The 22613-nt window shown below is 43.2% G+C and overlaps 2 protein-coding genes and 1 pseudogene across 7 annotated transcripts in view; 2 read left to right on the forward strand and 1 right to left on the reverse strand.

The window, feature by feature from the left end:
• The first annotated feature begins 3611 nt into the window (after positions 1-3611).
• LOC131901230 (nitric oxide synthase-interacting protein-like) lies at positions 3612-4549 on the forward strand. The gene has a single exon (XM_059252456.1). The coding sequence runs from the start codon at positions 3612-3614 to the stop codon at positions 4515-4517; it is 906 nt and encodes a 301-aa protein (XP_059108439.1). The 3' UTR covers positions 4518-4549.
• Positions 4550-8844: 4295 nt separating this feature from the next.
• Positions 8845-9569, forward strand: LOC131901233 (SIN3-HDAC complex-associated factor-like; annotated as a pseudogene).
• Positions 9570-12417: 2848 nt separating this feature from the next.
• Positions 12418-22613, reverse strand: part of LOC131901231 (disks large homolog 5-like) — a 156998-nt gene continuing 146802 nt past the window's right edge. For 5 of the 6 annotated variants that reach the window (XM_059252461.1, XM_059252462.1, XM_059252457.1 and 2 more), the window contains 5 exons: positions 22431-22590; positions 21149-21280; positions 20319-20502; positions 14523-14638; positions 12418-13312 (listed from right to left, as the gene is read on the reverse strand). In XM_059252461.1, coding sequence (XP_059108444.1) covers positions 13303-13312; positions 14523-14638; positions 20319-20502; positions 21149-21280; positions 22431-22537 — 549 coding nt within the window. In that variant the 5' untranslated portion in view covers positions 22538-22590 and the 3' untranslated portion in view covers positions 12418-13302. The remainder of the gene's footprint in view (positions 13313-14522; positions 14639-20318; positions 20503-21148; positions 21281-22430; positions 22591-22613) is intronic. The other variant, XM_059252459.1, reaches the window with a different exon arrangement.

The raw sequence follows: 22613 nt of genomic DNA on the forward strand, positions 1-22613 counted from the left end.
CACTTGAATCATATCCTTTCTGACAGAGACCCCTGGATGGTCAGTTTTCATTGTCCACCTGACACAATCTAGGATCACCTGGGAAGTGAGGGGTTGTCTGGATCAGGCTGGACTGTGGGCGTGTCTGTGAGAGGTTGTCTTGATTGCTCTGAGGGAAGCCTGGCAGCTCCTTCTCTGATGCCAGAATGCCAACCCCCAAGCCCCAGCCAGGCCCTGCCTTTGGTCCTTGGCAATATGCTGCTCCTTCCTTCAGGTGGCTTTCCAGCAGCCAGTACAGAAACCTGTTATGGGAACAGTCAGAGATCAAGCCAGTTGACCTTTGATGTATTTGCTTAGAGGTCAGAGAGAGATGCAGGAGTCTTGAAACTGTGTATACAGGACAAGAAGGATTTGTTTAATAGGGGACAGTCACATTCATCAGACATGGGAAACTAATGGCACATCTGCTGGACTACCTTCAACACCCAGCCATCTCGATGGGCCTGTGCTCCTGTGTGCTGTGGAGGTGCTGGCAACTGACTTCCTATGGCATTCTCAAGATATACTTGTTTTCTGTACATATTGCTTTGGACTTAAGAGGACACCAAATTTCTACACTGGCATAAGTCTTCAAAGCTTACAAACAGCAACAGCACAACAAGCAACAGTGGATGCCAGGCTGCCAGTTACCCCAGGTAAAGCAAGAAGGAGCACGGTGGGGGTAGTGTTGTGGTTCATGCCCTTCTCATTCACCACTGAATGAGACCCTCCCTAGGAAATAAACAGACAGCAGGGGGGTGTGTAGATGTAACAGTCTTATTATTAAATAAGAAACACAGAGCCAAATGCAGAGTTAAAAGCCTAAGAGGTCAGAGCAGTAGCCAAGAACTGAGACTAAAACCGTCTTCTTACCCCTCACTGCCGCTGCCATCCTTCCCCTGAGAAAGAGACCTACTTCCTGTGTGTCTGTCTTTTTATTGACTTTCTGTTCTGCCTTTTAATTGGTTGTAAACCCAACCACATGACCTTCTCGTTACTACCTGTCTATACAGAACTCCAGGTCTTCTATGGTTGGTATGGAGATTAAAGGCGTGTGTCTCCATGCTGGTGGTGTCCTTGAACACACAGAGATCTGCCTGTCATGTGATCGGGATTAAGGGCGTGTGCTACCACTGCCAGACTTCTGCTATGGCTTGCTATTAGCTCTGACCCCCAGGCAACTTTATTTATTAACATACAAATAAAATCACATTTCAGCACAAATAAAATATCACCATAAGGGTGGAAGAGGAAAACTAAAACCTACTCCTTGCAGAAACCACCCAAGCAACCATAGAGCTCCCTGAGGTCTGGGACTAAAGTCATGCCACCATGTTGGATTGTGTATTTCTTTAAAAAAAAAAGAAGGAAAAAGAAGATTTATTTTATGTGTACAAAGTGTTGCCTGCATGTGTGTCTACACACCATCACACTAACATTAGTTAGATCAGGGTTATATCAAATGCAGAAGACAAAAATAATTAAATCTCAATTATAATAGAGCTAATGGGGGGCTGAAGAGATGGCTCAGTGGCTAAAAGCACTGGCTGCTCTTGCAGAAGACCCAGGTTCAGTTCCTGATGGCTCATGGCAGCCTGTAACTCCAGTTCCAGGGGCATTGTTCTGGACTTCATAGGCACCAAGCATGCACATGGCGCACAGACACACATTAGGTAAAACACTTGGACATATAAATTAAGTAAATAAAAATATGAGGCTAACAGATCTATAATTCAGGAATTTCTGTCTCAGTGGCTTTGGTTATCACTTCTCTCTCAAGACCTGCCTTCCTGACAATTCAGCCCTAATGGCTTCTACCATATCACTTAGCTCCATAGGGCATGAACTGGTAGACACAGTAGGCCAAGGTTCCCAAAGCAATCTGCACCTCACTATTACACCCTCAGCATGGTTGTCCCTAAGTGTACAGAGTTGGAAGGGTACAGGTCCAAAGCCATAGTCAAATCTGTTACTGTCCTCAGTATACAACAAAGGGATTTTTGTTTTTGTTTTTCTGAGACAGGGTTTCTCTGTGTAACAGCCTGGCTGTCCTGGAACTCAATCTGTAGTCCAGGCTGGCTTTGAACTCAGAGATCTGCCTGCCTCTGCCTCCTGAGTGCTTGGGGCTGTAACTCCGTAATAAGTGTCTGCCCAATGCTGAGTTCCTGCGTTCCATTCCCAGTGCTGAAAAGAAAACAAAACCAAAACCCCAAAACTCTAGTGCTATGTACACAGGAGTGTGCCACCATGCCAGCCTTGTGTCTTCTAAGAGTGGCAGACATTGCATTTAGGGCTTGTTCTAATTTCCTACGATATGTGCTCTACTCTCAGTTTCTGTCAAGATCCTCATCCCAAGTAACCAAGGCTCTCAGTGGGTGTGGATACCAGCAAGCAGCCCAGACAACTTCTTGCCTGGCCAATGGTGCCCTTTATGCGGGCTCACATTGAGAGTTATGGCTAGAAGTTTCAGACTCCTGCTTTGCTCCTAGCTACATTCCTGGAACTCAATCTGTAGTCCAGGCTGGCTTTGAACTCAGAGATCTGCCTGCCTCTGCCTCCTGAGTGCTTGGGGCTGTAACTCCGTAATAAGTGTCTGCCCAATGCTGAGTACCTGCGTTCCATTCCCAGTGCTGAAAAGAAAACAAAACCAAAACCCCAAAACTCTAGTGCAATGTATGTAGCCTGGAATGTAGCCCTTCAGCAGTGTCTGGGCTTCTAGACACCCACAGTTCTCCTGGTGTTCCATGTTAGACTTTGGCTGGAGTCCAGTCAACCCATGATGCATTCCTGGGGCCACCTACACTGTTGTTATTTTCTTTATTATTTTCAGTGCTGGGAATGGAAGCCAGGGCCTTCTGCAAGTAGCCAAGTGCAGTAGCACTAAGCCAGGCCTGTAGATCCCTTCTGGGAGATTCTAGGCAAGGGCTCCACTGGTGAACCATACTGGCACCCAGCCACTCACTGTGAGGTTTTAGGCAGGGACTCCACCCATAAGCCACACTGCCTCCACTTGGGAGAGGGAGTTCTGTGGTTGATATATTTGTACCTTAATAAACTTATCTGGGGTCAGAGAATAGAACAGCCAACACATTAGACATAGAGGCCAGAAAATGATGGCACACACACCTTTAATCCTATCACTTGGGAGGCAGAGATCCATGTGGATCTCTGTGAGTTCAAGGCCACACTGGAAACAGCCAGGCATGGTGACACACACCTTTAATCCCAGCACTTGAGATATCATGTCTTGCTTGGGAAAGACACACGCCTTTAATCCCAGGAAGTGATGGCAGGAAACAGAAAGGTATATAAGGTGTGAGGACCAGGAACTAGTGCCTTTTCAGCTTTTAGGCCTTTAGCAGCAGTTCGGCTGAGATCCATTCCGGCGAGGACTCACAAGCTTCAGTCTGCAGATTCGTGGAAACAGGATCTGATCAGGAGTTGTCGAGGAAACAATTACTCTTTGTAAGAAATCACAGTAGAAAGAAAATTTACAATATCTACGTTTATTTCCTAGTGTGTTATTAAATGGAACTTTATGTGTCATCATAACACAGTAGAAGCAGCGACGGGTCGGATAACCGTTTGTGAGGATGACACGGCATGGTAAGAACTGTATTGCAGGGGCTGTCTACACCTACCATGAGAAGAAGAGGGACGCAGCGGCCTCAGGCTATGGGACCCAGAACATCCGACTGAGCCGGGACGCCGTGAAGGACTTTGACTGCTGCTGTCTCTCACTGCAGCCCTGCCATGATCCTGTGTTCACCCCAGATGGCTACCTGTACGAACGGGAGGCGATCCTGGAGTACATCCTACACCAGAAGAAAGAGATTGCCCGGCAGATGAAGGCCGATGAGAAGCAGCGAGCAGCCCGGAGGGAAGAGCAGAAACAGCTTCAGCAAGCTGCAGCCCAGGACCAAGTTCGAGGCTTCCTGGAGAAGGAGGCAGCCATCGTGAGCCGGCCCCTCAACCCCTTCATGCCCAAAGCTGCCACCTTACCCAACACAGATGGTGAGCAGCCAGGGCCCAGGGTGGGTCCCCCAGGCAAGGACAAGAACAAAGCGCTGCCCAGCTTCTGGATTCCCTCACTGACGCCTGAGGCAAAGGCCACCAAGCTGGAAAAACCATCTCGCACTGTGACCTGCCCGATGTCTGGGAAGCCTCTACGCATGTCGGACCTGATGCCAGTGCACTTCACGCAGCTGGACGACTCTGGAGACCGCGTGGGACTCATCACACACAGTGAGCGCTACGTGTGTGCTGTGACCCGAGACAGCCTGAGCAATGCCACACCATGTGCAGTGCTGTGGCCCTCTGGGGCTGTGGTCACCCTGGAGTGTGTAGAGAAACTGATCCAGAAGGACATGGTGGACCCGGTGAACGGGGATCCGCTGACAGAACGTGATATCATCGTGCTGCAGCGCGGCGGTACCCGCTTCGCAGGCTCAGGAGTGAAGCTACAGGCAGAGCTGTCTCGGCCAGTGATGCAAGCCTGAGCTGTGACCTAATAAACCTGCCTGTGAATGGAAAAAAAAGAAATACAATTTAATGCCAGGTGGTTGGAGAGCATGCCTCTAATCTCAACATTTGGGCGGACAGGCAGATCTCTGTGAGTTCAAGGCCAGCCTGGGCTACAGGGCGAGTTCCAGGAAAACTAGAGCTGTTGTTACACATAAGTTAAAGTTCATCAACACAGTAATGTCGTTAAGAACCAGGAATGGAAGTAGTCATAAGAAGATCCTGGCTTCTTCTGGACATTTGAGTTGTTCTTCTCCTCAGGAAGGGCATCTTATAAAACCTAAGGATTTCATAAGAATCTATTGGATGGATCTTAGGACTCTCCAAGATTTTCATTGCCAAAGGGCAAATACTGGAATTATCTGAAAACATAAGCTCCAGAGAACAGCAAGGACCCCATTGGTAAATAATTATCAGGAGTAGAAGTGGCCAAGATGAGAAGGTTTTAATCTTTCATTTTATCTATCTATCTATCTATCTATCTATCTATCTATCTATCTGTCTGTCTGTCTGTCTGTCTGTCTGTCTGTCTGTCTGTCTATCTCATCCTCTTTTTGTTTTAAGTCTAGCTACCCAGGCTGATTTCAAACTTGAGTATTTCTTTATGTGTGCTACAGTGCTTGGCACAGAATATTCTATAACCTGAAGTGTGTTTGAAACCTGTTAAATAAATCTCGTCAAAAGTGAGTACTGACACAATTCAATTCACTCTCTCTATATATAACTGAATTTACCATCACCCCCCCCCCCCCCGTGCACCCCATGCTTACCTTGCACTGGTTGATTGGGCATCTCACATCTAAAAACATCTGAAATACAAAAATGCTATGAAATCTTAAACTGTTGATCCCAAGCATTTTATATAAGGGACATTCAGCCTGCAATTAGCATGTAATTAACAATGAACAATGGCGGTCATTTGCTGTTAGAACTCTTAATGCTCTTCACAATCACAAAGAAGGAAGGTGGCCAACTGTAACAGTTCTCATCTCACCATCTGAAATGAAAGCTGGGAGGTTGAGTGAATGTCTGAGAACAAGGCTAGCAAAGCCCTGGCTCTGGAGACCCTGCCTTGCCTCCAGGCTCTGAGTTCTGTGCCATCAATCATGCTGTGCTGCCTTCATAAGACCCAGTGACCTTGACCTCACCTTGAGTTCAAAGCATTTTTGTATACTTGCTCTAGTTAGCTCCTGGGCCTTAATGGATTCTTTGGAAAGATGCTGGATTTTTGTTTGGCCTCAGTTTCTGAATGCACCCTGCAAGTCATCTGACAAAAACATGTTTGTTTTAGAGGCAAGTGTTAGTCCTGCATTATAATCTCTGTACCTAGAGTCTGGTGCTCTTTTTTGTGTTTAGACATAGGTAGCTAATAACAGAGCACAACTGAGTTAAATAAATTTAGAAGCATATTTGTTATTTTTTAATCTTAACACAAAGTTAACACAGATTTTGAGTTTATAAAATATAGAAATCAACATAATTTTTATTGGCACACAGCTCCAGTAAAGCTTAAAATTCTGTGAGATAGACATAACAATATTCTCCATCAATTTTAAATTAGATTTATTATTGCTATTATTATTTCTGTGCACTTGTGTGACATGCATGCCGCAGTACATGTATAGAGGTCAGAAATCAATGTAAGGGATTGGTACTCTGCCCCCCAAAAAATGTGGGTCCCAGGGACTGAATTCAGGTCATCACGCTTGGTGACTAGTGCCTAATTTACCAGCTGAACCAAACTGTCAGCTCCTCTATCAAGTCTGAAATTCAACAATAAGGCAGAAAAACTGGCTCTGGACACCCTGCCTTGCCTCCAGGCTCTGAGTTCTGTGCCATCAATCACGCTGTGCTGGAAGTGAAATAAAATTGCAAAAGAAAAAAAAAAATAAAAGCTCTTCTTCAAGAAACTGTTTGAGGACTTGTGGTGGTATTGTGTTCCCCAAAATATTGTGTACCTTAATAAACTTATCTGGGGTCAGAGGACAGACAGCCACTAGATACAGAGGCTAGAAAATGTTAGCACACACCTTTAATTCTAGCATTCCAGAGACAGAAATCCCTCTGGATCTCTGTGAGTTCAAGGCCACATTGGAAACAGCCAGGCATGGTGACTCACGCCTTTAATCCCAGAAAGCAGCCTTTAATCCCAGGGAGTGGTGGTAGAAAGCAGAAAGGTTTATAAGCTGTGAGGACCAGAAACTAGAAGCATTTGCCTGGTTGAGCATTTGGCTGGTTAAGCATTCAGGCTTCTAGCAGCAGTTCAGCTGAGAGCCATTGGGATGAGGACACAGAGGCCTCCATTCTGTGGAGAAGAGACCAGCTGAGGATCCGGCGAGGTGAGAATGCTGTGGCTTGTTCTGTCTCTCTGATCTACCAGCATTCACCCCAATAACTGGCCTCGGGTTTGATTTTATTAATAAGACCCTCTAATATTCCTGCTACAAGGACTAGCAATGCTCATTGGGGAGAGGCATTTCCAAGCAGACCAGAGAATTTATGTTCAACCCTGAAATCTCACAAGGTAGCGGGATGGAACATGTTGTACCCTGAGTACCCCAAAGACCCCCATGAGACCAAAATCCAGCAAAGAGTCTTTTTATTGCTGCCAGTTAACTTGGGTCTCTCCATCCATCTGATGCAGCAGAGCAGGAGAGACCCTGAGTAGCACTCAAGCAGGGCTTTTCTAATGGTTAGGGTAGGAGATCTAGGGGAATTCCAACTCTATATCATTACAAGCTCAAGACTGGTGCTTACGTCAGGTTAGAGATGCTTGGTTTGAACTGATTGGAGAGTTGCAACTCAAAGGAAATTGCCCTATCCTCTAGCAATCTATGTTATTGTATCCATTTGACCAGCAGATCCATTTCCTCTGACAGTTAGACATCCCACTTTTTATCTGCAGGTAACTCATTCCCTATGACAGCTATGGTATACAATCTATAACAGCAGAAAATATCTCAGAGGACATATCTGGTGCTTTGTTTATTATGCCAGTCATGTTATAGCATATCCTTTAGGTTATGGCAGGAAATGCCTGGTGTGCAGCTCCTAATTGTCTAGGGGTGAAGGGGCAGCAGATCATCTGGTGGGTTTTTTAAGAACAATTTATCCAAGGGCCTGTTGTCCCCTGTCTGACCCTTCTCTAAGATGGCTGCAACCCTGGCATCCTCTCAAAAAGACTTCCAAAGAGCTGTCCTCTTAACTCCACATGCACACCTCTCCCTATCCCACACCCCAAAGCACATAAACTAAATTAAATTAAGTAATTGGTGAAATGATAAATAAAAAAGAAAGCGAGGTGATACTGAGTACCTTTCAGCAGGTCCTGCCAAGGTATGCCACTAAGCAACACACAGCACCAGCAACAGTTAATGCAAAGAGGTTCATTGGGGAATGGTGAGTGGAAGTGTGAAGGGCTGTGTGGGAGTGGGGACTTGAGAGAGACAGAATGACAAGAGGAAGAAGAGACACAAGAGAGAAAAGAAGAGGCAAGAGAGGAGAAGCAAAGAGATGTGAAAAAGGCAGAGATGGAAAGGGAGTGAGCTGTGCCTGGTGGGCATTTTTAAGGCTGCACGTGTGGCAGAGCTGAGGGTGGAAAGAACCCAATGACAAGTGATGACGTAATTGCTGTGGTGGCAGCAGCAGATGCAGGCTGCTGCGGCGTGGCAGAAACTAACAATTGGGGTGTGCATCAAACACTGCCTCCTGCCTCTGCCTCCCTAATGCTAGGACTAAAGACATGCACCACCACACCTCATGATATGGATTGTTTTTTATGTCTAAATAGGAGCTGATGAAAACATTTTCATATCTTTGTTCCTCAATCATCTTCATTGTTTCTATTTTCCGCATGGTCCATATCATGGTAAAGTAACCATAGGTATATACCATAGGACCTTCTGATTACAAAATAGAAGGAGATAATAAAAGTGTTATAAATATGGGGGAGGGTTGTTTTTGTAATGAGGAGCAAACAATGAATGAGAACTATGAAGTATATCCCATCAAACTCATTTTTTCCCCTGTGGTTTGACTCCATTTCTTTTGCTACAACCATTAAAATAGCTCCACACTACCACTTTAAGAATTTTGACAAGTATATACACATTCACATTTTTTTTTATCATTAATTGGCTTTAGCATTTTTGTTTCATTACTGCTCTAGGCTATAACATTTGGGTAGGTTTTAGAATTTTTTTTAACTTAGGCAGCAGATAAAATCAGCAAACTTGCTGGATTCACTGTGGGCACAGTGAGTGCTTGCAGGGGTTTTCTCGGTGCAGCCTGCCCTGTGTGGATGCTGCTGCACGTGGAAGCTATTTCCCAGAAGGAAATATGTTTGGTTTTCACAAGCCAAAGGTGCACTGAAGAACAGAGGACTGCTGTATCTGCAGAGCTAAGTCTTCCAGCTCTTGGTTCATGGACAGTAAACATTACAAAAAGGATTTTCAGAGCTATTTGGGTTGCACATGACATCTGCAGTGTCTGTGTGTTGTTTGTGGAAAGATGGAAGAAGTTGCCAGCTGATCCAGAAAAACAAAGCAAAACAAAAAACAAAAACAAAATAACAACAAAAAACCAACAAAACTGGAATCATGTGGTAGATGCAAGGGCAGGACCCAGTCTAAAGACAACATTTAAAACAAAAAAAAGTGAGAACTCTAACTGGAAACAGGATGAAAAGCAATCACATGAGTAAACTGTGGAAGGAATTTAAACACCACAATCCTGATGCTCACAGCACCTCAAGTGCCTCTCCAGCCCAGTCTCTGCTTCAGTAACCAGTCAGATCAAGGCTCAGATACAGAGATGGCTTCCAGCTCTAAGAGGACTCCAGTTTTTCCTTTTTAGATATTACCTACTGGAAAAGACAGAAAATACATTGTGGGATCATCTTTAAGGGCAGTTTTGGCGAAGTTCTCATTGACACCCATCTCTTTAAGCCTTGCTGCAGCAGAAAGAAAGCAGCTGCTGAGAAGCCTGAGGAAGAGGGGCAGGCACCTCTGCCCATCTCCACTCAGGAGTAGTGACTGAGGTTCAGTAGAAGGGAACAAAGATTGGTTTCAACTTTGAAAAGACCACAAAGCAACAAACTGACCTCCTATTTTTAACTTGGATACCTATTATTCTGCCAAAAGACATTTTATATAACAGTTTTAATGTGTTACCCATTCCCCATCCAACAAACTCAGAAGCCAGTATCTAGCTTACTGCAAGAAAAAAAGTGTACATGATACTTAAGATGCTGAGTATTTCATTGGAAAGTGGAATGCTGTTGTAAAGTACTCTTTAAGTTTTTTTTGCTTGTTTAATACCCCCAAATGAATATAATTAGGGGATTTCAGGGCACAGAGGTGCGATTGTTCTATGATAAACCACATGTAGTTTAGTCTTTCTGTGGAAAGGTTGTAGTTGAGGCATTTTAAAATGTCTGGCTACACTTATTTTTCCTCATGATAATTTGTCATAATTCAGAAGCATGACCTGCCTCTAGAGACAGTTAAAAATTTTGGAGTGCTTCAGCATTACCAAACTTCTGATGATTCAGACCATTAGTACTGACTATTAAGCAGGGGAGACTGAGATTTCTCCAAATAGCTTGGAGGAGGAAGCAATTTCTGAACACACAGGTAGCATCGTGTCACCTCCCTTCATCTTAATATTTGATAAGAAGACTTTATGTGAATCTTCTAAAACAGAACCAGAGCTCCCTCATGGGAAGGTAAGCCTGTAGGATGGGCAAGGTCCTATACGAATAGTATCAAAATATCACCATACAGTAGAGAACACGCGGTTAGAAACCACTTATTAGAATGTGTAAGTCCTGGGGATGCATTGGGCATAGCTGATGCTGCTTGAGGCACATTTTTTAGAGAACTTGCAGTGTATAAATAATTGACATTGCTGCTACATGACTGTATGGGACTCACTGATATCCGTATGATTCAGTTCTAGCTCTGGATTTCCTCAGTTGACCTTTGTGGAGATTTTATCTATAGAGTAGCCCTTTGCCTTGTCTTGACCTTATTAGGATTTGGGCTTTTGTTGCTTTTCTCCCACTATTTAAAGTAGGCTAAAGAGAAGACTTGTATATTGAGATTAAGTTGGTTAGTTGAGTTGGTTTCTTGGAGTTGGGCTTCTGAACATCCAGGTAGCTGAATGAAATGCCTCACATTAAGATCTCAGAGAGGGTTTCTCCGTAGAACGCTCCTGAAGCTGTCCAATGGCTTCTTCTCAAAATTCAGGAAAATACAATACTGCCATGTCAGACATCTCTTAGAGGGAAGGGTACATGCTGCCTTAGTATTCTGTCACTTGTGATTATTTTGAAAACTGGATTTTTAAAGTCTGTTAGTGTTTCACAACAAGGAGAGCCACAGTTTATGACAACCTGTAGTTTTATAGTTTTACCTTGTGTGCTTCTTTCTTTTGAGAAAAACCTACCTAGTACAAGCCACCATATGCACAGAGTGCCCAATGATTGAGCATCTCTATTTCTGCATTTATATATTTATTATTAGACCTCAACTGCAGTCTTCTCCCACTCAACTCTCTGCCTGTAAACTTACTGTATTTAGGCATGCACTTTGTATTAATATACTAACTCTACAAATATGTCTTATACTTTTTATACTCTTGGATAGTTATTATCAAAACCATTACTGTAGGATATTGAATAAATTTAGTTTTATTAGAAAAAAATAAAATAAACAAACTTGATATTTGATGCCAAAGTAGGATACTGAATTCTGATGTAGCCTGAGAAAAATCTAGAGATAATATTTAAAAGTAAAAGCAGATGAAGTAGCCGGGTGGTGGTGGCACGTGCCTTTAATCCCAGCACTCGGGAGGCAGAGCCAGGCAGATCTCTGTGAGTTCGAGTCCAGCCTGGGCTACCAAGTGAGTTCCAGGAAAGGCTCAAATCTACTCTGAGATACCCTGTCTTGAAAAAAAATGTAGATGAAGCTTTTCATCTGCCACGTAGCATTAAGTTAGTTGGTAATACTCACCTATTTTACTTTTATGTATACTTGTGTGTGAATGTTCTGCTTGCATGTATATCTGAGTACCAGAGGCATGCTTGGTACAGAGGTCAGAAGTCATTGGGTCCTCTGGAATTAGAATTTCAGATGGATATGAGCCCCCTTATGTGTGCTGGGAACCAAACCCAAGTGCTCTTAACTACTGAACCATCTCCCCAAGCCCCAAACTCATACTTCTTAAATTTAGCAGATGGAATTGGTATTCTGAGTAACCTATCTGAGACAGCCTTATGGAATTTTATCAAATGTTTTGTGTCATAAACCAACGGGAATCACCATTTCAGAGACTGGAATGAATCCTTCAGGCTTTGTTCACAATATTTCTAATGGAAGCAGATGACAGTGCCAGAGCAGGTCATTACTCTACATCTCCCCAATGCAACAGTCATGCTAAAGGAGTGAGAGGTCAGAAGTCATCTCCAGTATTCACACTTGCGGCTCAGCAGTTCCCCTCTGCTGTGGGTAGTGGTAAACTTTGTTCATGCATTTCAAGGCCACTTTCACTGTTTTGCTATCCCAGAACCACAATGGGCAATGGTGAAATGGCATGGGGAAAGGACTAATGTAGTGCAGAAGGGAGATTCCTTTCTTTCCAGAAGCTCATCATTGTTACATTCTCTAAATCTGGCTGTTAACATAAAGGCTAGGTCATGAAGACTGGAGTAGACCATGCCATCAACATTCAATGTGTCAACCCCCTGTGTAGCCCTGGTTAGATGGGAATTCACTTTGTAGCCAAGGCTCCTGGAACTTGCAGAGATTCATCTCTGCCTCTGAGTTCTGAAGTTACAGGAGTGCAACACCATGCCTGAATAAAGAAGAGTTGTAAAAGTGAAGAGTTGGAAATTGCTTTTTTATTCACAAAAAGTCTTCAATGGGGACTTTTAAAAGGCAGTCAGTAAATGCAGTGTATATACTTAGCCAACTATTAAAACACTGACAAGAATAAAAAAATTAACAAAAAATAACAAAATTTCTAACTAAACTAAACTAAAAACACCAAGCAAACAAAACCCCAGCAAAGAAAAGACCCCTCCAAAAACTTAAGCTACAAATATTCTTCTACTCTAGACCCAACGAATCAATGGAGTACATTTGGCTTTCCAAAGCACCAAAGATGACTCAGACCTCCTCTATAAGTTCTTTCTCAGGACCAGTCCTGCCAGTCCAGGCTGTGACACTGGAGAATCCCTAGTCATTTTCTTGATGGAAGATCCGATGACTAACTAACATAGGTGTGAAGGAGTGCTGTAGCACCTGCAGTGTGTCATCTTCAGCAACACTTTCATGTGACATGGAGTTGGCTTCAGCATTGCCCTGGGGAGGGAATCCTATTCTTCTCCATGTGGTATGTATAGATAACAGCATGACAGCCATGCAGGCTTTCTTGTCGGATTTCTCACCACATGTGGAGGACTCAGACAGCTTACTAAAGACATGGAGAGTAAACTGACAGAGTAACTCTGGCTCACCAACATACCCTCCTCATGCTGCTGTGTCCCGTTTGAGGGCCACTTGTTAATAGATGTCTGAGTTCTGAGTAGTCTTGGCAGGTCCTCTGTAGCTCAAGCTTCTTTCTGATGATTTATTTTCTCCTGGAATAATGAATCAACATTATTTAGTAGGTTGCTGGTAGGTTGGGATTTTCCTCACTGGTTAGTTCAGAGCTACAAGATGTCTTTTGTTGAGGAGGTGTTGATGCTAGAGTGGAGTTCTCTTAAGTGGTGCTGTCAAGAGAAAGAATGGCAATTATTCCCATAAGCATCCTAACTCTGCCATGGCCTAGACAAAACCAGGGCCTATTCACTCACAGGACAACAATGTGAAGGAAGAAAGACCACCCCATGAATGCCATGGTTGCAGGGGATAGGAGTCAATGGTGGCTCTTTTGCCTGGTGCACTTAGTGTCCCTGCTGAAGCAGGTGTGTTTGCAGCAGGCTCTGTTCCTGGGCTGTGGCCTGTTCTAGATCATGCTGGAGTGTTTTAGACCTAGGAGAGGAAGGCAGCTAAAACACAGGCCTGGTGGTGACCTGCCATGCCAGCATTTGACAATCAGCATTACCTTTCAGCTGAGCTTATTCCTTTCTTTCTCAAGAGAGAAGGGCCAGAGAGCAGCTGGCTCTGGATTTTTTTCTCAGCCTTTAAAAATTGCTAGAGATTGAACTGAGAAATATACACTTAAACTAAAAACAAAACCAAAAAACAAACAAAACCCCAGCACATTTCTCCAAAAGTTCAGATACATTATTTTGAAAAAAAAAAAAAAATAGCAGCATACCAATGTCAGAGTCACACACAGTTAAGGAGAGATATGCGTGGCCTTGAACAGATACCAGGCAACTCAGCAACCTTGGAACCTAACTGTATGAGGCCCTCTAGTGGTGTCTACGCAACACTGCAGTGTGCAGGCTCTGTTTACTCCAGCACAGAACATTCCTTGGCTTCAACCTGTCAAACTCTAAACCTGCTTATTTCCAGAGAAACTTTCTCACAGCAAACAGATGCTCACTTCAGAAAACCTGTAATCAGTAAGAAGGGGCTCCATGCAAATCTGCACAAGGGAAGGACCTTACCTCTAAAGGTGCCATCCTGAAGGAAAATGAAAAGGCAGGAGGGCACACTGTCTTCCATCTAACACTCTCCCTGTTAGGTTTGGGGCTGCCATGGGAACATGTGTGGGGAGACATAAAGATCAATGAACTCAGGACATATGAGAGCTCAGAAATGAAGAAGGGGACACAATCTCTAGAAAGATTAAGGATAATACGTATTTTTCCTGGACAGACATTTCTGTTGACTGAACCAGCTCATACATTCAGATGTTCTTTCCCTGGCTGTGACTCAAAGGCCATGAAGATGGGCAGAAATCCAAATAGGACAGAGATTCAGGTAGAGGGGAACTACTGAGTGCCACTCCCTCCTGGTCTGGGGTCCTACCTCATCTGGGAGACAGTGAAGTAATGCTGCAGCTTTTCTGCCAAGACCTTGTGCTTGGTGACCAGATCTCTCTGCTTCAGCAGGTATTGCAGTCTCTCGTCCAATCTTTCCTGTTTCTGTTTAGTAGAAGATTATGTTCTTAGTGCAGGGTTGAACACTCATATGCACACAGACACACACTCTCCTGAACACACACTCTTGAACACACACATACAAGTTTGTACGCATACAAGCATACTACATTGCATTCACATGTTTAGTTTCCCAGATAATGCTAATATAAGAAAAGATCACCCAGGACATTTAAGAAGAAACTGAACATTCCTTAGATGGAAGAACACAGTGGGCAGGACAGATGGACAGATCAGTCAATGAAGTGCACAAACCTTGTAAACCCAGTGCATGAACAAATGGGCTCGTGGAGTGCTTGGCCTATAAGCCATGCCTGTTCATCAAGTTCCCCAGTCCATGCACTAATGGCTTGGATCCCCAGCACAGGACAACAGGATGGTGGTGAAACAGCCAATAGCTTCACTCAGTGCTTCCCAGTGTCTCCAAGATAAACAGCTTCCTCCAAAAGGAGCTCTCTAAACCACAGGCTGCCTCACTTCAGACACAAAGCAATAAGCCCAGGAAACTAGAAAATCCTCAACCAGGTGCCAATATAATCCTTTCCTCCCTGTAAGATGATTGTGCCAGGGATTTGTTTGAGTAATAGAAGGTTGATTAAGTCACAAATGATCGCATGTATTATTTCTTACTGAACAAGATTCCATGGAAAGCCCAGACCACATTGTACTTTTACACTTACAGATGATGGGTATCTGAATAGTTTTGACTTCAGGGCTGCTCTGAAGATGACTGCTACAACCCTGGTGTCAGCTAGTTTCTCTGTGAACAACTTATTTCCCATTCCAGAATCACTGGGTTACTTGGGGACTGCAGTTCAACTTTCTGAAAAATTGTACATAGCTTCTCATGGGGCTACACCATTTTACAACACCAGCAATGTCTGAGACTCTTTATTTCTCCTAACCCTCCATAAGGCCCATTTTAACTCAGACTTAACAACTTTGGAATAAAATCAGTTATTGAATGCTGCAGACACAGCAGAGGATGAGTGCTTTAGACTATAATGAGCGTTAGTGGGGTGCACAGCCACAGCCCTATTTTCAAACCTCAGCATGGCTATGGGACTTCTGCTCTGCTGAGATGCAACCACAAGTACCCCTGCAATTCAGAATCTCTCAGGGAATAAAATTCAGGAGAAGCTTCAAGGCCAAGGTCAATGCAGCAATGGTGAGGCCAAGGTGGAAAGAAAATGGTAGCAGGCAATGAGACCGAAAAAAAAGCAGGTGAGGACGACACCTGACCCTCCAGTGGGCAGTCATCAATCACTGAGAACCGAGAAGGGACACAAACCCTCATCCAGCCTTTCCTACCTCTCAGGCAGCCTCAGCAGCCCTTTCCTCACCATCATCTACTGTAGAGAGCAAAGGCCTTGTGCACACAGGTAAGTACTGGAGAAGCCAGGAAACTTAAACACACAGCTTACATCTTCAGTGGAATGAGGAGCACAGCTGCTCTTCCTGGAATGCTAGGAATGATGTCATTTTATAGCCTGGTGACCCTTTGCTGTCTGTTGAGACAGACTCTGCCATATCTCACAGAATCAATGTTATTACTAATCCAAGACCTAGTCCCCTAAATCTTGAGCAATGCTTTTAGACCATAAACCTACTCTTATGACTGAAGTCACTTGTGCTTTACAGCAGCCTAAGTGGCTTCTATGTTATCTTACTGGTGGCTAATCCTGACACCCGTAGGTGTTATGTTTACTCAGTCAAGCTCCCTACAGCCTAAATTGTGGGCACAATCTATGAGTCAACTGTAACCATTCTTGTGAGAGAAGTCCAATGTACTTTGTAAGGAATCTCAATGTAAACATATCTTAAATTGTTGTTTAACTTGGGACTGAGTTAATTGTTCTCTGAATACTTTTTTCAAAAATTAAGCAGTGCTTAAATATGGCTAAAGTTAAATGATGTGGTCCAGACTCTTGGAGTCCTGTTCCAGCACTGGTCACAATAAAATTGGGCTGAGCCAAGCTTCATTATTGTCTTTTCATGGATCGTTTTTTCCCTCCCTGTTGTAAAGCCTGCAAGGGAATCACCACAATGTACCCCATTCCTTTGGTTTCCTCTAAAGGATTTCTTTTCTGACTTTTCAAATTATTTGATTTTAATATTTTTAAATATTTGTGACTCTGAGAACACTTGAAGGACTTTTAGTTACATCAGTTTTTATGTGTTTTGTTCTAGGGAGCTGTGTGGACATGCAGAAAGATGGGCAGCTCCATGTGATGTTTGATTACATGGTTTCCAAAAAAGCTGGCACAGAATTTTCTCATTAAAGTTAGTCTCTATCAGTTTTAAAGATGTTCCATGAACAAGTGTACATACACATAGGGGCTCACACACATTCTAAAGTGCACAAAGATATACACAAACTCAACATGAATATAAACACCACACACACACACACACACCACCACCACCACCACCACCAACAACAACAACAACATAACAGAAATTAATCATGTGATATCTCTCTATATCAATTGTCTCATTTCTCAAATAAAAAGACACAGACTAACAGAATGGATTAAAAAAACAGGAATCATTTTTCTGCTGCATACAAGAGACAAACTTCAACATCAAGTATAGACATTATGTCAGAGGAAAGGATTGGAAAAAGGTATTTCAAGCATATGGACCTAAAAGGCAAGCTGGTGTAGCCATTTTAATATTTAACAAAAAGGACTTCAATTCAAAATTAATCAAAAGAGATGGGGAAGGATACACCACCAAGATGACATTTTAATTCTTAATGGCTTGCCCTAAGCACAAGGGCACCCACTTTTGTAAAAGAAACACTACCATAGCTTAAAGCACACACTGACCCTCACACACTGATATTAGGAACTTAAATACTCCAATCTCACCAATGTTCATGTAACCAGTGTGCAGGTCATATAGACAAAATTAACAGAGAAATGTTGGAGTAACTGAAGTTATAAACCAAATAATCCTAACAGGTATCTACAGAACATTCTACCCAAACACAAAAGAGTATACCTTCTGAACAGCACCTCAGGGAACTTCTTCCAAAACTGACCACATATTCAAACATAAAGCAAGTCTCATCAGATACAAGAAAATTGAAATAACTCCCTGTATCCCAACAGACCACCATGATTAAAGCTGGATATCAACAACAACAGAAAAAACAGAAAGCTTATAAGCTCGTGGAAACTGAAGAACTCTATACTGAATGAAAAGTGGGCCAAAACAGAAATGAATAAGAAATTAAACACTTTCTAGAATTTAATGAAAATGAATACATAACATACCCAAACTTATAGAACACAATAAAAGTGGTGCTAAGAGGAAAGTTCATAGCACTAAGTGCCTCCATTAAAAAAATAGAGAGATCTCTTACTAGCAACTTAATAGCACACCTCAAAGCTATAGAACAAAAAGAATTTAAGTACATCCAAGAAGAGTAGACCGCAAGAAATAATCAAACTGATAGCTGAAATCAGTAAAATAGACACAGAACAACACAAGAAAATCAACAAAACAACTGGTTCTTTGAGAAAATCAACAAGATAGATATATCCTCATCCAAACTAAATAAAGATGGACAGAGAATATCCAGAAACAAAAATGGGAACATAACAAGAGACACTGAGGAAACCCAGAGAATCACAAGGACATACTTTAAATCCTGTACTTCATCAAATTGGAAAATCTAAAAGAAATGGATAATTTTCTCAAGAGGTACCACTTACCAAAGTTAAAGCAAGATCAGATAAACAATTTAAATAGACCTATAGCACCTAGTGAAATAAAAGCAGCCATTAAAACTCTCCCATTCAGAAAAGGAAGTGTTAATGCTAATATTCTCAAATCAGTTCACAAAATAGACATAGAAGGAACATTACCCAATTGTGTGGAAGTGGGAGTCTAAATTGAAACTCTCTATCAGGTCACATGGCCCAGTGAATCATCTAAGCAGAGCTCACATGAACTCACCCAGACTGATGCAGCAAACATGGAGCATGCATGTGTCTGCACCAGCTTCTCTGCGTATATGTTGGAGTTTTGATGGGACACCTAAAAGTAGGAATGGGTTTGTCTCTGACTCTTTTGCCTCCTCTCTGACATCTTTCCTCCTATTTGATTGCTTTGTCCAGTCTCTATATGATGGCTTTTGTCTTGTCTTATTTTTGTTTGGTCTTATCTTGTTTTGTCATGTTTGGCTGTTATCTCTTGAAGGCCTGTTCTTTTCTGAAAAGAAGCCAAGGGGGAGCAGATCTGAGGAAGAGGGGAGGTTTGTGGGCACTGGGAGGAGTGGAGAGTGAGGAAACTATGGTTGGGAACTATTGTATGAGAGAATGATCTAGTTTCAGTAAAAAAGAAATAAAATATTCACTCAATAAAAATAAAAATAAATTGTTTAATAGTTATAAAACTCTAAAAGAGATATTAAGTATGTAGTATCTACCCAAGGGAAAGCTTAAAATTTCCTTCCACTAAAATATTAACAAGGAGCCAAAATTTATATGATTTGATGGCATATAATCATTTTCATATATAGCAGTGAGTTGCAGGCTGTGAATAATGGGCAGCAGGTAAGATTGTCTTTCCTGTGGAGACTGAATTTCGGGGACAAATCAATAGGAGGGTTTGGATGCTGCCTCCTGCAGGAAAATCCTCTTCTATTGGAGGTCTCAGACACAAGAAGAGCTGGAGGGTTGGTTGCCCAGAGCAAAGAGCAGCTGTAATGTACGAGACGGATAAAAGGTAATAACTTCCTCAGTTCCTTCAGGACAGACATCTTATCTGTTTGTTCCAGGCAAAGCTTACTTTCTAGCATTTATGTGACTCCCAAGAAATATTCCTGAAAAGCAGCCATTATGTTATTCTTTTTAAAGATACCTGTCTACTAATGATGACACATCTAAATTATATTTTCACTGATGTTTTTGAGATCACTAATAATTTAGCACCTATGTCTTAAAAATACATATTTGTAATCCATTGACCTTTGATATTTGGTTTAACTATTAATTTTAATTAAAGTATTTAGACTAGGTTTGAGCTTGTGATGCACACCCGTCATCTTAGCTACTCAGAGGCTGAGACAGAAGAACTGAATGTTAAAGGCTAGTCTGAACTATACTGTGAGTTCAAAGTTAATCTGTGAAACTTGGTGTGATCATTAATCAAGATTTTAAAAGACTGGGGATATAGCCCATTGTTAGAATATGTAACAAGCATTTGCAAAGCCCAGGGTTCAATGTTATTTTAATAATTAAATAAAAGCATGGGAGGCCTGCTACTTTTTGAAGGGAAATTAAGGAGGAGTGGACCTGGGGTAGGAGGGATCTGGGGGTGAAGGAGTGGGAGGAGGGGTGGAGGGGGAACTGATGTTGAGATGTAACATATGAGAGAAGACAGAAAGGGTGAGAATGAGAACCACTCCTTTGGCATTTTCACAGGGCACTGTTCCTTCAAGCTGTTTCCAACTTGTGATCTCACAAGAAGCTAACTCTCCAGAAAGACTTAGGAATGATCACAGAAACCAACAATTGGATGAGATGTTGGCAATCTGATGGATAAGTGGGTGGATGGTCTCGTGTGTGTGTGTGTGTGTGTGTGTGTTTGCATGTGGATACACATCTGTATGATTAAAGATGGTGGGCAGCCTGCACACAATACCTCAGCCTACCTGCTTTTCCTTGGCCCAGAGGTCATAGATCTTCTCATGGGCCTCCCCACAGAGCCTCCTCAGCTCCTCACAGGACTCTTGTAGTGAAATCTGCTCCCCCCTCAGCTTTCGGTTCTCCTCTCTCAAGATGCTCACTTTTTCCTTCAGATGAGTCCACTCACTCAGGAGCTGGCTGTGAAGGATGCTGAAGCACCACAAAGAACAAAGGTGAGCCCAATCCAGCCTCCATATCCCACTCCCACATCATCCATGCAAGGTTCCATGCCCAGACTAGAGTCCACTGTAGCCATGCATAAGCTAGTAGCTGGCAAAAGCCAGAGAAGAGCCAAATTCCAGAAAGACTCAGACTGTTTCTGAAAACCCTGAAACTGAAAGGGATCCATGTACTTCTGAGAGCAGGGTTTGCCTCCCCCAACATGTGCTTAACTGTTCATGGTATTGGGAAAACAACAGCAGGTAGAGGGTAAACATTCTTGATGGAGGACAGAAGATCCAATGGGAATATATTCCATCTATGGGTCCATGGGAACCAGCTCTGTAAGCCCCTGCCAGAGCCCCAGAGACACACAAATGCCTGATACCCCATCATGGTGCTAATAGTTTTTCTATCTAGAGGCCTCTGAGGCTGGCCAGACAATGATGGGAGTGGCTCACAGACACTTCACTCTTAGCAAAACTGGTCCAAGAGGCCCAAGTCAAGAGTACAAGGCAGACTGCTTGCTATGGGGCACACAGGCTAGAACAAAAGGCCTCACTTTGGTTCAAAGACAAAAACATGCTAAAAGCAGTCATTCCCAAGTAATGGGGATGCAGTGAAGTCAGTTACTCACCTGCAGGAGAGAGTTTCCTCGGTCAACTCCTTGCACTTGTTCAAGGCCTCACTAATCTCTTTAGGGAATTTCTCCAGGTCCAACATCACTTTTTTATGCTCCATATTCAGCATCTCCAGCTCAAAATTCAGCCTGTGGTAGGGCATGGCCCAGGAACAAAGAACCCCATGAACACAGGACCCATATGAATTCAGGCAGTGCCCTCAACTACCCCAGCACAGTTGATGTCACATTATGGTACCTATGAAGTAGGACAATGTGGTGCTTATTAAACTCACTGTCCTGGCCTCAGACCAGCAGTCAGGTGGTGCTAAGAGAGTGAGCCAGGGCTGCATGAGTGCCACCACTGGGACTGGAGGAATTGATTAGCTCTCTAAGAAGTCCTCAGGAGTGTGTGTCACAAGTCTGGGCCCACCAGAAATCTATGATAATGTTGTTCGTGTCTTCAGAATGGGAATTTTTGATCCCAGGTTCCTATTGCTACATGGATGCCCAGATCACATAATCAGTATTTTCAGGGAGTAGACCCAACTTAAGGATACATTTATAAGTCTCCAGTGGATTCCAATGGGCTGCCAACATGAGCACACAGGCCAAGAACACTGTTGCTCACAGTGAGTTTCTGACATTGCCTGGAAACTTCCTGACACAGGAAGAACCACATGCCCTGCCAGAAACCTCCAACTACCAGGACTGTGTACTCATGCGGGCGAGCATGCACGTGCATACACAAACACACACACACACACACACACACACACACACACACACTGAGGGTGCCAAATAAATGTAGGGAGGTAGCATTGTCTCAGAGTATAAGGATCAAGACCAGAGAGGAGCAGTGATGAAGTTCAGCCTTCAAGCACACACTGAGATGGACCAAGTGGCACCTGGCCCCTCCTGCTGCTTCCAAAAGCCACCAGCACCCAAGCACCTGCTGGTCAGAACAAAGAATCACCATAAACTCACAGCACATAGCATCTCCCATAAGCCAACACCTGTCAAAGACTCTTGAAATGCATGTGAGAGCTCACACACTACTGCCCTTATCCCCAGGCTGTAATTCAGGCCACAAGCTCTGCTTTTCATTTGGAGGAAGCAGTGCAGCCTGTATCCCTATCTCACTCCCAACTAGGCTTCTGTTCTGCCTCTCAGATGCACTCAGAAAAATTAGCTTGGGCATGAGGATACCCTGAAGGCACAGCCTCCAATGACCTGAGGATTGCTGGGATTGACTCAGTAGGATCAAGATAGTCACCATAAAACTGGACATAATGACTACCTGTTGTTCAAATCATTGTTGGTGAAATTGGCCAGGATTATAGAGAGTTCATTCCTTTCATTGGTCATCATCTGTAGCTGAAGGGTCAGTTTATCCACCTTGTTCATCTGCTGTTCTTGCTCAGTGAGGGAGGTTGGAGTTGATGCCTTTCCAGCAGTCCCTGTATAAAGATAAACATAAGTG

This window comes from Peromyscus eremicus, unplaced genomic scaffold (assembly GCF_949786415.1).
Source record: "Peromyscus eremicus unplaced genomic scaffold, PerEre_H2_v1 PerEre#2#unplaced_58, whole genome shotgun sequence".
NCBI lineage: Eukaryota > Metazoa > Chordata > Mammalia > Rodentia > Cricetidae > Peromyscus > Peromyscus eremicus.

Bases quoted from the DNA above. Each gene is read 5' to 3' on its own strand.
- LOC131901230 (XM_059252456.1), top strand. From the start codon at position 3,612: ATGACACGGCATGGTAAGAACTGTATTGCAGGGGCTGTCTACACCTAC.